Source organism: Diceros bicornis, chromosome 3, assembly GCF_020826845.1.
Source record: "Diceros bicornis minor isolate mBicDic1 chromosome 3, mDicBic1.mat.cur, whole genome shotgun sequence".
NCBI lineage: Eukaryota > Metazoa > Chordata > Mammalia > Perissodactyla > Rhinocerotidae > Diceros > Diceros bicornis.
The window spans coordinates 76,457,832-76,475,246 of NC_080742.1; the positions used below are offsets into that span (position 1 = coordinate 76,457,832).

Here is a 17,415-nt window from a genome sequence, read left to right on the forward strand (position 1 = left end):
AAAGGATATCTAGCTGTTATCAGTTATTGATACATTGGTGTGAACAGGATCATCAGATTTCTTTCTTTCACAGCATGACCCATTTTTAATATACTGGTTGTCTGAAGCCAAGATGAGAGTAAAGCACAAATATCTGGGAAAGCCTATTGGCTCCTTCCATTTCCAAAACATCTCTTGAAACCATCTTCTCTCCACCTCTACTATCACTTCTCTCTTTTAGGAACTCCACTTCTCACCTAAATTATGGCAATAAATTTTTACCACATCCTCCTGCACCAGTTTCACGTCCCTCAAACTCATCCTCCACATTGTCCTTGGAATGATCTTTCTAATCATGTCATGTCCTGACTGGTAAGTCTTTAAAGACCTGCCATTATCCAGAGAAAAACATCCAAGCTCTTTAACAAAGCATACACCCTCACTCCAGCCATACTGAATTATTTCTATCCCTCGAGTCTGCCATTGCTGTTCCCTTTCTCTTTCTTTTTATTTCACCATCTCTTTGTTTACTGGAAAACTCCCACTCAACTTTCAGTTCAATTCAAACACTCAAGTCCTTAAAAATCCTTCTCTGGAGCCAGCCCTGATGGCCTAGCAGTTAAAGTTCAGCACGCTCCGCTTCGGCAGCCTGGTTCAGCTCCCGGGCGCAGAACCAGACCACACTCACAGTAGCCATACTGTGGTGGCGGCTCACATGGAAGAACCAGAAGAACTTATGACTATACACAATTATGTACTGGGGCTTTGGGGGTGAAAAAAGGAAGAAAAAAGGAGGAAGAATGGCAAGAGATGTTAGCTTAGGGCGAATCTTCCCCTGCAAAAAGAAAAAGTATTTCTTCAAAAAGAAAATCCTTCTCTGATTCACTCAGCAATATTTAAGTGCTCCTTTTTCCATGATCCCAGATAACAGTGAGCATATCTTTAGTGTAGCACTTCCCTCTTTATGTTTAATTATTTTCTTACTGGATTTTTTTCTCCACTAAACCAGAGCTCATTGAAGGTAAAAACCATGGTCTGACTGTTTTCCTGAAGAAGTTCATGACATAGTTTATAGAGCCCTTTGTGACAGGTCTCTGCATTCCCCTCCAGTCTTATCCGGTCACCCTGTCCATCTTGCTTTCAACTCCCACACCACACAGACCTTCATTTAGTTCTAATTCATCATGTTCTCTCCCACCTCCAATTTCCCCATATGGTCTTCTCTCCTGTTTGCAATGCCCTTTCTCTTTTCTGCCTTGCACTCTGTCCCTGAAAACTCTGCTCATTGTCCACCTCTGAGCTAAATGTTACTTCTTCCAAGAACTTAACTTGAATTTCCCAACCAAAGCAGGTCCTTCTATTTTACTCTTCCAGGGCATCTGTGCTTCTTTTTGCACCATTTTGTACTTATTACAATTTAGTTAGTGTGACTCTCATATCACCACACTCGGGTGTAAGAGATGTGCTTTTATTGAAATTTTCTAAGTAAAATTAAATCTGATTCTGAACTTCCCACTCACCAGTGTGGGGGAAAAAAATCAAAATCAGTCACGTTTTGGCAAGGCAGTTAGAGTACAGAATTCTGGAGGCCTCTGGAGGGCCTAGGACTTGGAGTAAGAGCCTTTAGTCTTTAACCCATTGTGGCCCATGGTCACTGCTGAGATATTCATTGTCCAGTCTGTGGTTCATTCAAAGACAGAAGGCTCTGGTGCTTCATGCCAAGCTTTAGGGCTCCATCAGGCTGAATGTGACAGGATCCAGGGTTCTATTACCCAAGTGGCACCCTGCAGCCACTCTCCTCTGAGGCCCCAAGACTCCCCAGTGCGCCACTGCTCCTAGGATTGCAACTTTTGCTTCTAGCCCTCCGAGCACCAATCTCAGCCCTAATATTTGCAGGGCCCAGGACAAGAGTAAAATGGAGGTTCACGTATCATATATCCAAATATTTTCAAAGTTACAAACCAAGTCAAGAAATTATTAAATGAGTTCTATTGTTCTATGCTAACAAATATACCATTATAATTTCCTAGAAGGCCACATTCAAGTTAAGAATTCTTGGATCCCTCAAAGTCCCATGCTGGAACATGGTGGCCCAGTCATAACTGGTCCCTATCCCTAGCTGCATCCCACACTGTGAGGGGCCTCACATGACCTGTGTGGATGCTCCAGCCTGCAGAACCAAGCTATGTCCACTCTCCTGAAAATATCCTTTGGCCATCCTTTGGGCCTAGAGGTATTCAACTGATGGCACATATGATAGACCTGAAGAGGCTCCACAAGGTGAGGCTGTTTGAATTGAGAATTCTGGGTCCCAGGCACCCAGAATGTAGTCTAAAGAAGAGCGCTCAGGGTCCAAGTGGGCATATTCCCTTAGCTCCACAGACTCTTCACTCTGGCAGAAGAAGAGTGACTTAAGGAAGATCAGAGCAGGGCCCTGTAAAGCACAGGGCCCAAAGCAGAGGCCACTCTTACCTGGATCTGAGGGCAATCCTGAGATCAGGTCCTTAGGCCTTACTGGGACTAACTTCTCAGGATGCAATAGGAGGCACCAGAAAATAAACTTATTCTATATGCTAAATCAATTGAGAGTTATACTATCAATACTACTTCAATTAATACTGACTTGTGGAAGCCAAGAGAAAGGGCCATTAAGATATTGCTAATCTAACAAACAAAATCAGTGTTTACTGAAGTTTTATAAAAAATATTAACAGTTCTACTACAAAAAAGTATTCTTTAATAAAATGTTTGAAATACTTATTTTTAGAGCTAACTTTTTTCTTTAATCGAGAAATTCTCTGAGCCTTTAATATAAGAATGTAGTCTGTGAACCTCCAAACAGGCAAATAAAGTAGGTGATATTTCGCAAACGTGTGTGTGTGCGCGCCTGCACATGCATGCATAGCATATTTCTTGGTACAAGAATTCTGAAAAATGCTATCAATCAAATAAAGAAAAATCATTGTATCAGTCAGAGTTCTTGAGTGCAAGTGACAGAAACTACTTATAGCTAATTTAAGGAACAAAGGAATTAAAATGGAAGATTATCAGGGGAGGTCTTCAAGGACCAGGCTTGGAAAGCAAGTAGTCTGCACTGTAGAAACCACAGCAGGAAGAGCCCAATCTTTATGCTACTAATACTCAAATAAATTAATTCCCAACTGTCTCCACTTCCTTATGTCATAGGGAATGGCTCATAAAAAATAAGTCAAAAAAAAAAACCAGGATGCAAAAGAATATGAGCCCAATTCTATCAAAAAGAAAGAAAGAGCGATGTACAGAAACAGTCCTAGAAGGAGCTACAACAAAATGTTAATGGTACTTTTTTTCTGGGTGATAGAGTTATAGATAATTTTTATTTTATTTATGTACATGAATTACATTTATAATTATAAAAATAAATATTTTAAAAACTACTTTTTCCAAGTCTAAAAGAAAAATTGTTCTAATGACAAATTTTTCTGACAAAGTCCATGTTCACAATTTTCAAATCCTTCCTGAGTTTATACACTTTGATAATGAGTTTTTCTAATTATTAGATGATCATTTAAGTTCCATATTACCTGAAGATTTTTGATGCAATAAACATTTTTGAAGCTCTTTCTTGCTTTTTACCTGAGTAACCAGGACATTATATAGAAATCACAATTTCAGTAAATTATTGGTATTAGTGGTATGTCAAATCCTTGTTGTCAGTACATTAGTATAGTCACCACTAGTTGGTGCTATTGGTAGGCTCTTGTACCAAGGAACTCTTAGGTAATGCTTACATGTAATTTCAGATAAGACCACTTCACAGATAAGTTCACTTTTTCCAAACAAAATTAGCTCTTTATTAAAATAGCAACATAAATATTAATAAATTTATTCTATATTAAAAAGAAATAAGGAATAACAACACAAACTTCACAACACTATCCTAAATAACACAAGTCAAAAATGGAATAAAAACAGCAATTATCATCCATTATTTTAAAAGAGCAACAATTAAGAGACTACATACCAAACTTTTGAGATGCAGCCAAAGCTGTGCTCAGAGGTAAATTTATAGCCTTTTGTGTCCTATTATTAAATAAGAAAGAAATAAAAATAAATGAACTAAGTCATGAATTACAAAGAAACATTCAGAAAACAACAAAATAAACTTAATAAAAGAATAAAGATGGAATTAACAAAGAGTAGAAGTTACATTAATAATGTAGAAAATAAAAAAATAGAATTTATAAAATAGATAAGTGTTTGTTCCTTTAAAAGATTGGCAAGTCTAACAAAAGAAAGAAAAATACAACTAAAAATATTAGAAATAAGAAAGGAGCCATAACTACAAATATAGAGAAAAATACTTTTAATTATAAGACAATTGTATGTAGAAGTCTTCTAACAAATTTTAAAATTCTATGAAAATGCATGATTTTCTTTTAAAATATTATTATTTAAATTGACAGTCAACAAATAGTAGTTAACCCATCTAGGCCAAAATCATAGAAGAAAATTTTAATGTTTTCAGAGATTTATCTTCCACTCACCTACCCTGAAAAGAAGCTTGGAGCCTAAACAGTGCTATGGGTCAGTTCCTCAAAACCTTCAAAGAATAGGCAATTCCTATACTCTGTACTAATATGGAGCTTAGAACCAGATATTTTGAAGCTGATAGAGATAGAATTAAAAAATGTAAAACTACAGTCCAATCTTATTCATGAATATAAATGCAATTATCCTAAATAAAATGTAAGGAGCTGAATTCAACATTATTATACTGAACGAAGAAAAAACCCACTATGATGAAATAAGGATGCATCTCATGCAGAAATAACATGATATTGAGAAATCCATTAATATAATTTACTGTAGTAATAGGTCAAGGGAGTAAAACCATGTGATCATCCCTAGTTGCCCAGAATATGTTTAATATAATTCAACAACAACTTCCAATAAAAAGCTTAGTATACTGGCACCAGGAAACCACTTCCTTAACCTGATAAAGACCTCCATTTCAGTCCAACAGCTAACATTAAAAGCTGGTGCAATATTAATGGCATTCCTAAAAAGTCAGGAATAAGAGCAAAATTAATACTATCATTTATTTAATACATGAGGTATAAATATTGTAAAGGAAGAGAGAAAATTATCATTAATTACACTTCAGATGATCATCCACTTAGAAGAGAATCAACTAGGAGGATTAATGAAAGAGTTCAGAAAAGTTACCAAATACAAAAATCAATAGCTTGACCCCACAAGGAGCAACCAGTTATAAAACATAATGAGAAAATGATCCCAACAAAGATATGAAATATCTAATAATATAATTAACAAGAAATATGCAGGACCTACAAAATTATTGAGGAATATATAGGAAGCCTTCAATAACCTTGACGTGTGACAAGTTCCTGAATGGAAAAATTAATAGTACAAAGATGGCAATTCTCCCCCAATTAATCTATAACATTAAAGCAATTCTAAACAAAATGCCAATAGAATTTCTTTTGGAACTTGACCAAAATATTACTAAAGTTTATCTGAAAATATTATATATATTGCAGCATAACTGAAAATATTTTGAAAAAGAAATGTTGATCCCATTAAAAATCTAATCATACAATAAAGCAAATTATCAAATGACAACAATTAAAAGACCATGGTTCAAGAATGGAGAGGTATACCAAAAAACAAACAAATAATAAATCCAGAAACGTAAGAATTTAATATTTGATAACTGTGGAATTTTCAAAACAGTGGAAGAGGGAGTTTTTAATAAATGATGATTCAACAACTAAATAAATATTTAGAGCCTTAATCACATCTATATCAAAAATAAATTCCATTTGGAGTAAAGATTTAAATCTAAAAAAATTAAAAGAAAACAGAGACAAATATTTACACAACATTGAGACGGGAGAAGACTTTTTTAAAACATCACCAAAAGCAGAAATCATGAAAGAAAAGATAGATTTATCTAAATGAAAAATGTAATATTTCTGTTTATCAAAAACATCATGATTTAAACTGGTACATATACAACAAGGGGTAAAATGTCTGCAGCATATAGAATAAACAAATGGTTAGTGGTTTTAATATATAAAGAACTCTTACAAATCAATAAAAAGTGAACTCCCAACAGAAAAATTAGCAAATGGCATTCATTCATTCCTTCAACAGATATTTATTATGCACCTAATACGTGCCAAGAATTGTGCTAGGGGCTGGGAATACAATGTTGAAGAATCTAGACATCCAGCCAATCTCTTCCCTCATTCATTCCAGTATGGGAAATGGACACACACACAAAAAGTAAATAAACAAATAAATAAAATTATAAATTGAGGTAAAGGATTAGAGTAATGAAGGAAACAAATAAAGAACTGAGATAGCTCATGAGAGGAGAGAGCCACGGACTCCTTTCAATCAAATGCTCTGGGCAGGCCTTTCTCAAGATGTTGTACTTAAGTAGTTACCTAAAGGACATGGTTGAGGGGGGTGCGGGGGAGAGAATAGCCAAGGAGAGCAGCTTAAGCAGAGGTAACAGCATTTACTAAACCCCTGAGGTGCAGAAAAGATCTTGGCATGTTGGAGGAACCAGTGTGGCTGCATCATAGTGGGCAATAAAGAGAAGAGCATAGACGGGGCTGGAGAGATAGGTAATGGTTGGATGGTGCAGGGCGCTGTGAGCCATGGTAAGGGGTTTAGATTTTATCCTATGACCAACAATTTACTCACTTCAATTTATCAGTAAGGTCTTTGTTGTCACTCTATCAAGATGTATTGAAGTGGGTTGTGGATCAAGAGTGGGAGCAGAGAGACCAGGTAGGACTGGCTGTCATGGTAATCAGGTGACAAAAAAATATTGATCAGGATTAAGTGATGGCATTGAAAATGAAAAGAAGCAGACAGATTAAAGATATATTTTGGGGATAAAACTGATAGATTATACTGATCTATTTGATGTAGGAGAGAGGTCACAAAAAGAATCAAGGATGACTCCTGGGTTTCTGGCTTGAGCAATTGGTTGGATGGTGGTGCTATTTACTGTAATAGGGAAGATGGGGGACACAGGTTTGGGGTGAGAATGAAGAATTCGATTTTGGACAGAAGTTGAAAAATCTGAGCCATCCAAAGGAAGATATTAAGCAAGCAATTAGATATGCGAGTCTAGAACTTAGAGCAGAGGTCAAGGTGGGAAACATAAATTTGAAACTTATTAGCATAAAGACAGTACTTAAATCCATGGAAATTGATAAGATCGTTCTGGGAAAGGACGTAGAAAGAAAAGAGGGACTCGAATGGAGATGAGAAACCTCAGTTTTTAAAGTTAGGCAGAAGGAGATGGAGCACAACACTGAGGAGTGATCAGTGAAGCAGGAGGAAAACCAGGAGAGAATAGTGTCTTGGATATGAAGAGAGAACATTTAAAGAAGCAGAGAGTGGTCAAGGTGAGGACAGAAAAGTATCCTTTTGGATAGGGTAAGATGGAAGTGACTGGTGACCTTGACAAGGGCACTTTCAATGGTGGTGGTGGAAAAGTCACATTGCGGATTGGAAAGTGAATAGATGAGAAAATGAAGACAACGTGTAAGGATGACTCCATAAAGAAGTTTGGTTATTAAGGAGAGTTGAGAACTGGCTAACAGATGGAAAAGATATGAACAAGAGAAGGTTTGGTTAAGATGGGGGACACACTGGAGCATGTTCGTGGGCTGATGAGAATGATCCATTCAAGACAGAGTTGGATGATGCAGAAGAAAGGAGAAAACCTGAGAAAAGTCCCTGAAAAGGCAAGAGGGGGTGGGATCCAGAGCACAAGAGGAGGGGCTGGCCTTTGAAACCCTCCATAGTCACAAAAAGGAAGAAGTGGTTACCAAGGTAGCTGGGTTGGGGGTCTTGTGGGAAGATGAGGAAGTGTGTATGTAACATCTTCTATTTTCCAAGGGAAATTTGAAGTAAACAGGGAGGAGGGGATCAGAGAATTCTGAGGAGAGATGAAAGAGTATATAAACAGTTTTAGAAGTGGGAAACTGAGACTACAGTAGGAACAATAGCACCAATTTGAGGTTTGGAATAACAGATTGAAAGTAAAACTAGTTGGCTGTATTTTGTGATTTTTTTTGTTAAAAAAGTTCAATTGTCCCAGTCAGCCCATGGAAGGCAGATGGTAAGGTTCATCCAGAGCTGGGATTTTGTCAGGAAAGTAAATTGGAAGAAATTGAGGTTCGAGTCTGCTGAGAGCACTCTATTTCAAGGAGAGTGATTATAATGATGGACTATGGGATCTAGGCTAGACAAGGAAGGAAGTGAATCCAAGACTGGGGCTAATAAATAGTGGAAAAAATGAGTTTAATGAATTAGCTGTCAGTGAACAAGAGCTCTAGAAGGATAGGAAGATGGTGATCAGAGTGGAATGTCTAATAATGTGCTAGCTCAGGTCCTCCTAGAAGCAGACACCAAGGCAGGGTTCAACTTGCAAGAGTTTTATTGAGGGAACATCTGTGAAGGATGAGGGAAGGAATCAGGAGCAGGGAGGGGGAGGCCTTCACACCATAATGCAAGTCTGACACCTACAAAAAGAGAAGGGGACTGGGCAAGAAGAGCCTTAGACTGCATGCAGCACGTTTCTAAGAAAGTTTTAGCCAGGCTGCTGAGAAGTCCCGACACCCAAGTTGCTCATTACAGGAGTCCAGTGTCTCATAGAAATAGGCCATCACTAATACCCCCACTGTACTCAGTCGTGGACAGGGAAAAGCACGGCCTCAGTGCCAACCCAGTAGTGGATCCCCTGGGATGGCAGTCTAGCAGTGGGAGCAAGGACTGATTCTGAAGATAAGAAATGGTCATTGGAGACCAAGTTACAAGGAGGGAACCGGATGCTGGGGTTCAACCACAGTTGTGCATTACACAACTCCAGGTTGTGTCTATCACCCCATAGTCACTGGAAATTTGTGCAGTTATTAAAACAAATCTTCTGGCAGATGGCAGCAGAGTTGGCGGGGAGAGTAAATAGCTTGTTGATGGTAGGGTTTGAGGTGAAGAAGAACGAAAGAAACTGACTAGGAAGTCGGTAAATTACGAGGAGGAGGGAAAGAGGATGGTATTGTCCAGTGGCAAGATTCTCAAAGAAAATGGGATTTTGGCAGGCAAGATGAGGAAGCAATGCTCTGCGAGTACCAACGACTAGCTAGGAGGCCACCCTCCCCACCCACCGGCCCTAAGGCACACGTTCTTCCTGGGGGGCTGCGTGGGAAAGAGCTCTGGGGTAAACCAGGTTCAGTTAAATGAAGGGGGTGAAGGGAGGTCTACCAAAAGCCGCGGACACCAGGGAGCTCCCCGACGACGGCGTGGACTTCCGAGCGCTCTGGGAGGGGCGGGAGGGGCTGGCGGGGAGGAGGGGCGGGACGCGGCGAGGCGCCGGAGGTACTCGGGGCTGTGCGGAGCTCTGGCGTCGTCCCGCCGGTGGCCGGGCGGCGGCGCTCACGGGGGCGCGGGCTTCCCGAGGCCCCGGGCGGCGTGCTGGCGCTCCCGGGCGGCGCCGCCGCGGAGCTTGGCGCGGCAGCTGGCGGCGGCCTGGCGCGTGGTGACGGCGCCCGCGGGCGGGCAGCGGCTCCCCGGGGCGGCGGAGCGCAGGGCGGCGGCGCTGCGGGGCGGCGGCTTCCCGAGGCTTCGGCCCGCACGGGCGGCAGCGGTCCCCAGAAGAAAGACAAAGACATGCCGGTTAGAAACGGGACAAACGCGCCGGCGCCTCCCAGCTAATCAAAGAGCCGCAAACCCACACGCAGCGCGGTGCCATTTCCGCCCAACAGGTTGTCTGTCCCAGATACACAGGAGATAAACCTGTGTTGATCAGAGGAAAACAGCATACATTTTTTATCAATTTAGGAAAATGTTATCAAAACTCTTGCGTTTTTTAATACTCTTTGACCCAGAAATTCTAGTTTTAGAATCTTCCTTTAAGGAATAATTATGAATACATACAAAATTTTCATACGGGGTATTCAGTGCAGTATCTAGAATAGCAAAAAACAATAAAACAGAAGGCAAAGAAAATGAAAAAAAAGAAAAAAATTAAAGAAAAACTGGAAATATCCTATATCCAACAATAAGGCATTGATTATATAAGGCATTTTTCTTATAGTGGATACTAACCTACTATTAAAATAATGCTGGGAAATAATACCTAATCATATGGAAAAGTATTTATACTAGATGCAATGAAAAAATATCAGTTTCATCCCCATTTGTGTGTGTGTATACTTACGTGTGTACATGTGTATACACACAGCACACCACACATGTATAAAATAATGGAGAGAAACACACCAAAATGTTAGGTGGTTATCTCCAGGTAAGAGTCTGCAGGTAATCATCTTTATTTCCCAAAATGTATACAATAAGCATATTTTATTTTTATAATAAAAAATACAAGTTAACAAAAGGAATTTTATTCCATTTTTATGTACCCATTCTAACTTTCTCCCAATTCAAATTTATGAAAATAATTATTTTATATTGTGTAGCAAAGTGGTGGACATCAAAAGATTTGAGGAATGAACAAATGATCCACAGAAGTAGTTTATCTTCCTCACAGGTTCTAAGTAAATCACAGTATTACAGTGCAGTTTATCCCTTAAACATCATGCAGTTAATCAAAACCAGTGTCTTTTGTGAAGTTATACCTTATTAATCATTTCTTATTAATCATTTCTACTTCAGAAAAATAAAGCTTTCTGGGCTTCCAACATACCTAATTTGATTTGTAATCTCCACAGACTTGAGAACACCAGGTTTGCTAAAAACAGAAAAAATTACCATACTTTTGGAACAAATGTTTTAGAGAATACTAATATATTCAATAATTTCCTTTTTAACTTGAAAGAACTTAGTGGGTGCAAAACTAAAATATTACAATAAACTAGAATTTAAACTTAACATCTTGGTCTTCCAACCATAACAAATTTAAATTTTAGCAGTTGTTAATACCTAGAGAGTCTGTTTTGCTAAATCTTGTTCCAGGAAAATGCATAAAGATGACAATAAAATTATACCAATATAACATAGGGGCGGGGTTCCAGGGCTTTGTTATTAAATTGATAGAAGATCCATTATAAGTTCCAATGATATTTTAAGCCAAAGTGACCTCAGAGTGGTCAGGCTGATTTTACATAACGATGAGCAAATTCAAGCTTAGATGTTTATCAGAATGTTGTTTAAAAAGATGATGACCCCATCAGGAACACTATCCTGCAAGTTTCCTTCCCTCTGGAGGTACTGGATAAAATTATCATGTCTAGAGGCATACCTTTATTAAAAAATTATCAGAAATAAAATTTAAAAAGAGAACAAATCCTAAGAGGCCAAAAGTTTGTGTTAACCAACTGCTCCTAAGCAAAAAGGTCAGTTGTAGGAGATTTTCATAAAGTATTCGCTCTCCAAAACCTTATTTTTCATCAAATGATTTAACATAGGATTAAATATAGATAAGACAGAAGAGCATTTATTTTGGGTGCTATAGTCCAACTTTGATTATCCATACAGCAATTTCAACTTAATCTGACATTTTTGAGTCCCTAATATGTCTCAGGCACTGTGTGCAGGCACTGAGAACAAAAAAGAGAACATGAAGTTCCCACCTTTGAGAATCTCGATGTAGAAAATTACCTTCAGATTATTAGGATAACTCAGACCCTGGGGCAACCTGAATCCCTAAATCACCCTGCAGTCCTGCCAAAGCTTTCCTTCTCATATTCTTCAGATGAGCTTTCTAATTTCCTGTCATTCCTTTGCTCAAATTCATCCAGAGCATCCCACTGTCTCCACACTAGCTAAATTATTAGTTCTTAACTTTTCAGGGGAGTCAAAGACCAGTCTGAGATTCTGATTAAAGATATGGACAGTCTCCTCCAGAAATATGCATAGAAATGCATACACCGTATACTTTATTTCACTCCACTGGAAACTGATTTCCTGAATATAAGCAATATATAAAAAACAATATTTACAAAAGATTATGCCTCCCTCACATTGTTGTTTTTCATGAAAGAAAAATGGTGACTTTCTTAAAAATATTAACATAAAAAATTCTAACTGCTCAGTAGTATTATCTCAATGAGATTTGACTTGAGTTAAAATTGTAATATGGTCTTTGACATAGCAACACATATATCATCTTTGATAATCAACGGCAACTTTTTTCTCCATGGCCAAGAAGTGCTGAAATCCTTGACTCTCAAAGGTACACAGAACCAAAGCAGAATTCCATAGAATGCTTTGTCTGGTTAAGGTAGCCTGTGTACCAGAAAACTAAATTCCTCCAAGACTTTCAAGTTAGAATTAAGTCACATTATTTCCTCTGCCTTCAAGTTCAATTAAGACCTCTGAAAAGGCAGTAAATTTCTGTCTGGTAGAGAGAAACATCATATTCTGTTCCTATGTCTTGACAATACCTTTGGAAAGGTGGTGACAGCTGCTGATATGGAAAGTTAACGAGGCACAATGCCATGTGGTTTTACTTTCCTCATCAAAGCAGGAAAACCATGATGTGTGCCTGACATCACAGGTGCACATCTCTCCTCAGAGTGCTCACTTTTTCTTCCATTTGAATATTTATTAGAGAGAGAGATTATTTTGAAGGTGTCGATAGTCTTTCCAGTTTCCAAAAAGTGTCCTAAAATGGAATTCTTCTTTGATGACATCAGAGAGCACATGAAAACGTGAAGCTTGATGCACTGAGAGGCATCAATAGTTTCATCCACTTGCATGCTGAAGAGAAATGGCATAGCGCCCATTTTTTCCAAACTCAGGAGTGAGTGACATTTGACAGAAGCACTGCTTCAATTCTCTTTCATGGACTATATTTAAGAACCTTTGCACCAAACTATTTTGACTCTCCACTTCCCTAACATACGCTATTATTTCCCACCTCTCTGCTTTTGTCCTTGGCATTTCACCCATCAAAAAATATTTTCTCCCTCTTCTCATCTATTGAAATGCTGCCCATCCCTCAAGACCCAGACCAAAGCCATTCTGATAAGCTTTCTCCGATTACTGCAGTCTGAAATGAGCTATCCATTTTCTGAACTCCCACAATGTTTACTATCTGTGACTGTTCTCAAAGAGTGGTTCTGAGACCACCAGCTTCAAAAATGCACCATAATCTGTACTTTTACAAACACCAGACAGAGTTATGGCAATTTCTCCACTGTTTTCCCAAATCTATTTTGCCATTCTTAAGAGAATAACTCATCTCCGGATGGATGGAGAAGGGAAGGCTGACAGTGCTTACTGTTGCTGGAGTGACGGACTGACTTGTCTGAATCATTCCTTTCTGTATTAATTTTCACACAAAAAGTTTTGATTTGTGAATTACGTATTTGGTAGGTCTGTAATATCACTGTTGACTGCTGAATTCCCCATCATCATACCTCCACCCCTGGATTTTTCAATCATTGCCTCCCAATTCCATGGTGATCCTACTATTTTAAGGATTCAGATGCTGCTCCCAATTTCAAAATAACTTTACATTCTATGAGAAAGAATTTAAGCAGAGCTTGAAATGAAGATAAGTATTATTAGATGGAAAGGGTTACAACTGACATCATCTACTCAAATAAAATATAAAATTATATATATTCTAGAGCTGAGCAGTAACTTGAAGATCATCTCTTCCAATAGATTCACATTACAGATGAGGGGAACTGTGGGGAATGGGGTATTTTGGCACAAGAAATTGAAATTTAAAAAGAATCAAAATCTCAAAAGCAAAATAGTAGCAAAATCATGCAGAGCCAAAAGGGATTGTCCTGATTAGCTCATGGATTCAACATTAAGGATAAATGAAAGAGTTAAAAGAATTAAAGAATGAAAATAACTCAAAATGTAAAAGATGAGATACATCAATCATCTAAAAAAATGGCAAAAAAACTGTCTCTGATATTACAAGTATCAAGGTGACCTGAACTCAACACCAGTTATACTTATTAATTTAGTCATCATTTATTTACTGTATGCCAGGCATTGGGCTAAGCATTTTACATACGTGCGTGCAATTTTATTAAACTCTAATGGGAAAAAAATGTGCTAAATAGTCTAGAGTGACTCCACAAGAAAAGAAATCAAGAAAGAAAAAGCTGGCCATGCGCCTGCAGCCTGGTCTAGTACAAAGGATGCTCTGAAAACTGAAGAATATCTGATCTGAGTGGCAAGTATATTCCTATGGGAAAGATGAATGTATCACACTACCAGAGCTTGCTGATATTGGTCACTGAGAGCTGATTCAATACTCATTAAGCAACCTTCTATTTATAATTACTTTTCCAGGTAGATTTATCTACTGGGAGAAAATACACTGAACCATAAACATGAGAAGCCAGTGTGCCTGATACTTCTCATTGCAAATTAAAGAACTAGCATTGTGGTATTTATACACCAGAATCTAGGAGGCTGGTTAGAGTGACATAGTCCTCTAGCACCCAGTGACCTTGCTAGATGAACCAATAATCAGCACCGGCTTTAGAAAGTAGTGGCCATGTCAAAGTTACCTGTGAGGCCTGGCAAGGAGGCCTGCCTGCCCTCTCTGTCTTGCTGTTCACCATCTTCAAACTACAATGCCACGTGATTTCAAACACACACACACACACACACACAAAGAACCATTTAATTAGAAATGGAAATGATGGAAAAAGGAAGAACAAAATACAGTTTTTTCTCCATGCTCCAGAGAACCACCTTGTGAATTTAGAGCTTAGTTTTTACAGCAGAGAAGGCTGAAGGTTTTTTTTTTTTTAAATGCCACCAATAAGTATTTGTTTTGCTTATCAAAAGAATTAGTCCACCTAAGCAAAAAGTTCAAGTGGAACTTGGATATATAAACTTTCACAAAGAAATAAATATCAAAACATTTCACATGTCCACAAATATATACAACACATGGTTACTTAGGGGTTTTGTTTCTCTTTGGGGTGTTTTGTTTGTCAGTTTTTGTTTTGATAACATCTCCACAGGAGAGACACCTATAAATACAGCAAGGTCCTAACACGACCTATTACAATTCTTGACAAGACTTTAGTTCACGATCTTACACCAAGAATTCCAAAGTTAGAATACAATAAGAACCATGAGGACCTCAAGTTCAGGATTGAGGAACAAACACATAGAAACTGCACTAATGCTATGAACCTCAAAGATCCAATCTTAATTGTTCTACTACTGAAGTTTAACTATTGTGATAGTATTATGAAAATATACTTTTAGTTTAACTTTTTTCCAATCAATAATGGAGTTGTAATTAATACTATTTTCAAACAGAATTACTCAGGAAATAATACATTGAGAAGTACCGCCATCTTTAGGGAGAATGCAGAATTACTGACTAATTATCGAAAGTAAAATTCAAATGTAAGGACTTAACCTCTATGAATCCTATCATGGACATTTGGCATGGGACACATTTTTTTTTTAATGGATTTGTCTTTTGTGATAGAATTTGGTCCAAAAGATCTAAAATCAAGCAGTTCTAACAGGCACCATTAATATCTGAAAAACTTAAAGCAATAATTGCATTGATAGATAAGTTGGCCAAAATAAACCCAGAATCATCAAAATTAAGGGTAATCTTTATACAGATAAGCATGAGTCATATCAAGAAAATTAAAATATATAGTTACAAACTATTTCAAGAAATGAATGAAAAATTATTTCTGTGATTTGCATATAAGGTTGGAGATTTAAAATTTTAGAAAATAAACATTTGTGGTTTGATATTTATATCATTGCTTTTCACTAGCACTGAGATATTAAACTGTTTTGTACATACCATACAGATTTTTACACAAATCTAAAGGTAAGTGATTTCCCTGAAAACTTCACCTGTCATTTCTTTCTCAAATGGAAAAGAAAATATTTCAGCTATTTTTGGTACTTGCAATAATAATTATGATACGCACTTCACTTGTATTTTAACTTCAACATTTATCATAAATAAATCAATGACCATGATCTCTTTCTGAAAGAAATGTGAAATACTACATTATGTTGCACATGAGGTACTCAATATGATATGCCAGAAACAAAGAATAATTCAATACTTCGTCAATTCACATTAACAAAAACTGGTTGTCTACATGATAGGCAATACAGTAAAATGGAAAGTTCATGGATCAAGGAATAAAAATATTTGGGTTCTATAATTTTCAGACTATTGTTAAAAAGTGAAAAAAAGCAAGGTACATAAGTGTACAGTATACTACCATTTGTATGTATGGGGAATGTATATATGCACATTTATATGCTTATATGTACATAAAACAGCTCTTGAAAGCCCAAGAAACTGGTAACTTCTTGATTCTGAGGAAAAGAATGAAAGAACCGGGAGATGGGTTAGGAAGAAAACTTACCTTTCATCTGTACACCTCTTGGTACTGTTTTATTTTTTTCTATGTACACGTTATTACCTACTAAAATAATCTTTAAGAGACAGCTGGCCTCTCTTCCTGACTTCTTCAATAACTAGATGTGTGACCTTGTGCAATCACTTACCTCAATTTTCTCCATTTTAAAATGAGGTATACTAAACCTCTAGAGTCCCCATCTACAATTCAACAGAATTACGGCTCAAAAGAAGGAATATATAAAGTGCCAGGTGGATAAATAAAATAACTATAAGCCTTACTCTGCAGTGAATTACATAACAGGATATTATAATTATTTACACTTCTACCTGCTCTCCTCCCATCAGGCTATAAAAGCAGCATAGTGAGCCGAAGAGTCTGGGAAGAAAACTTGTGTTTATGAAGTTGACAATGTTTCTCTTTCTTTTTATTCTGAATCGAAATTAAAAATCTGGTTAATCCTCCTTTTTTATATATCCAAACTATTGCTTCTAAGATGCAGACTCTCAAAACATATGTTGATAAATGAATATTAAAAGTAATTATAAAATGGTAGAATTTTTGTGGTAGAATTTAAAAATGGATCCTGAAATAGGAAAAAGCTGAAAAATCACCCCTGTATTCCCATAAAACTAGTCCAAGAATCTCCTAAAATCATCCATAATCTTCATAAACACAAGATACTAACAGATCCACAGTAGCCAAGAGTAAAGCAACAAAAGGTTTAGACCAATAAAAGTGGGATGGGAAGAGGACATCGAAAAAGAAACCCTAACTGACTGACACCTGGAGAACAGAGAATGGGGACAGGCCTGGTGATCCATTCATTCACTGATAACCCTATCTGCTCTAGAGTAAAATTGTTAGTCTTGGGTCTCAAAGGGCTTAGAGTCTAATCATGGGGACACTGTAATTAAATAATAATGCAATAATAATGCAAAGGATGAAAGAAAAAAAATTCATGGTAAGGTAAATGTGAGTTCATCAGAGGAAGAAGTCACCATGGGCTGGAGCTCTCAAGAACAGACATATTTTTCATAGATGAAAAAGGACTTTGAAATCC

At 37.4% G+C, this 17,415-nt stretch overlaps 1 protein-coding gene across 2 annotated transcripts in view; it reads right to left on the bottom strand.

The window, feature by feature from the left end:
• Positions 1-5,606: 5,606 nt before the first annotated feature.
• ZNF800 (zinc finger protein 800) overlaps positions 5,607-17,415 on the bottom strand; it is a 48,654-nt gene continuing 36,845 nt past the window's right edge. The window contains exons 6-7 of one of the 2 annotated variants that reach the window (XM_058529326.1): positions 10,712-10,756; positions 5,607-9,628 (exon numbers count right to left, since the gene is read on the bottom strand). In XM_058529326.1, the coding sequence (XP_058385309.1) occupies positions 9,442-9,628; positions 10,712-10,756 (232 nt within the window). In that variant the 3' untranslated portion in view covers positions 5,607-9,441. The remainder of the gene's footprint in view (positions 9,629-10,711; positions 10,757-17,415) is intronic. The other variant, XM_058529337.1, reaches the window with a different exon arrangement.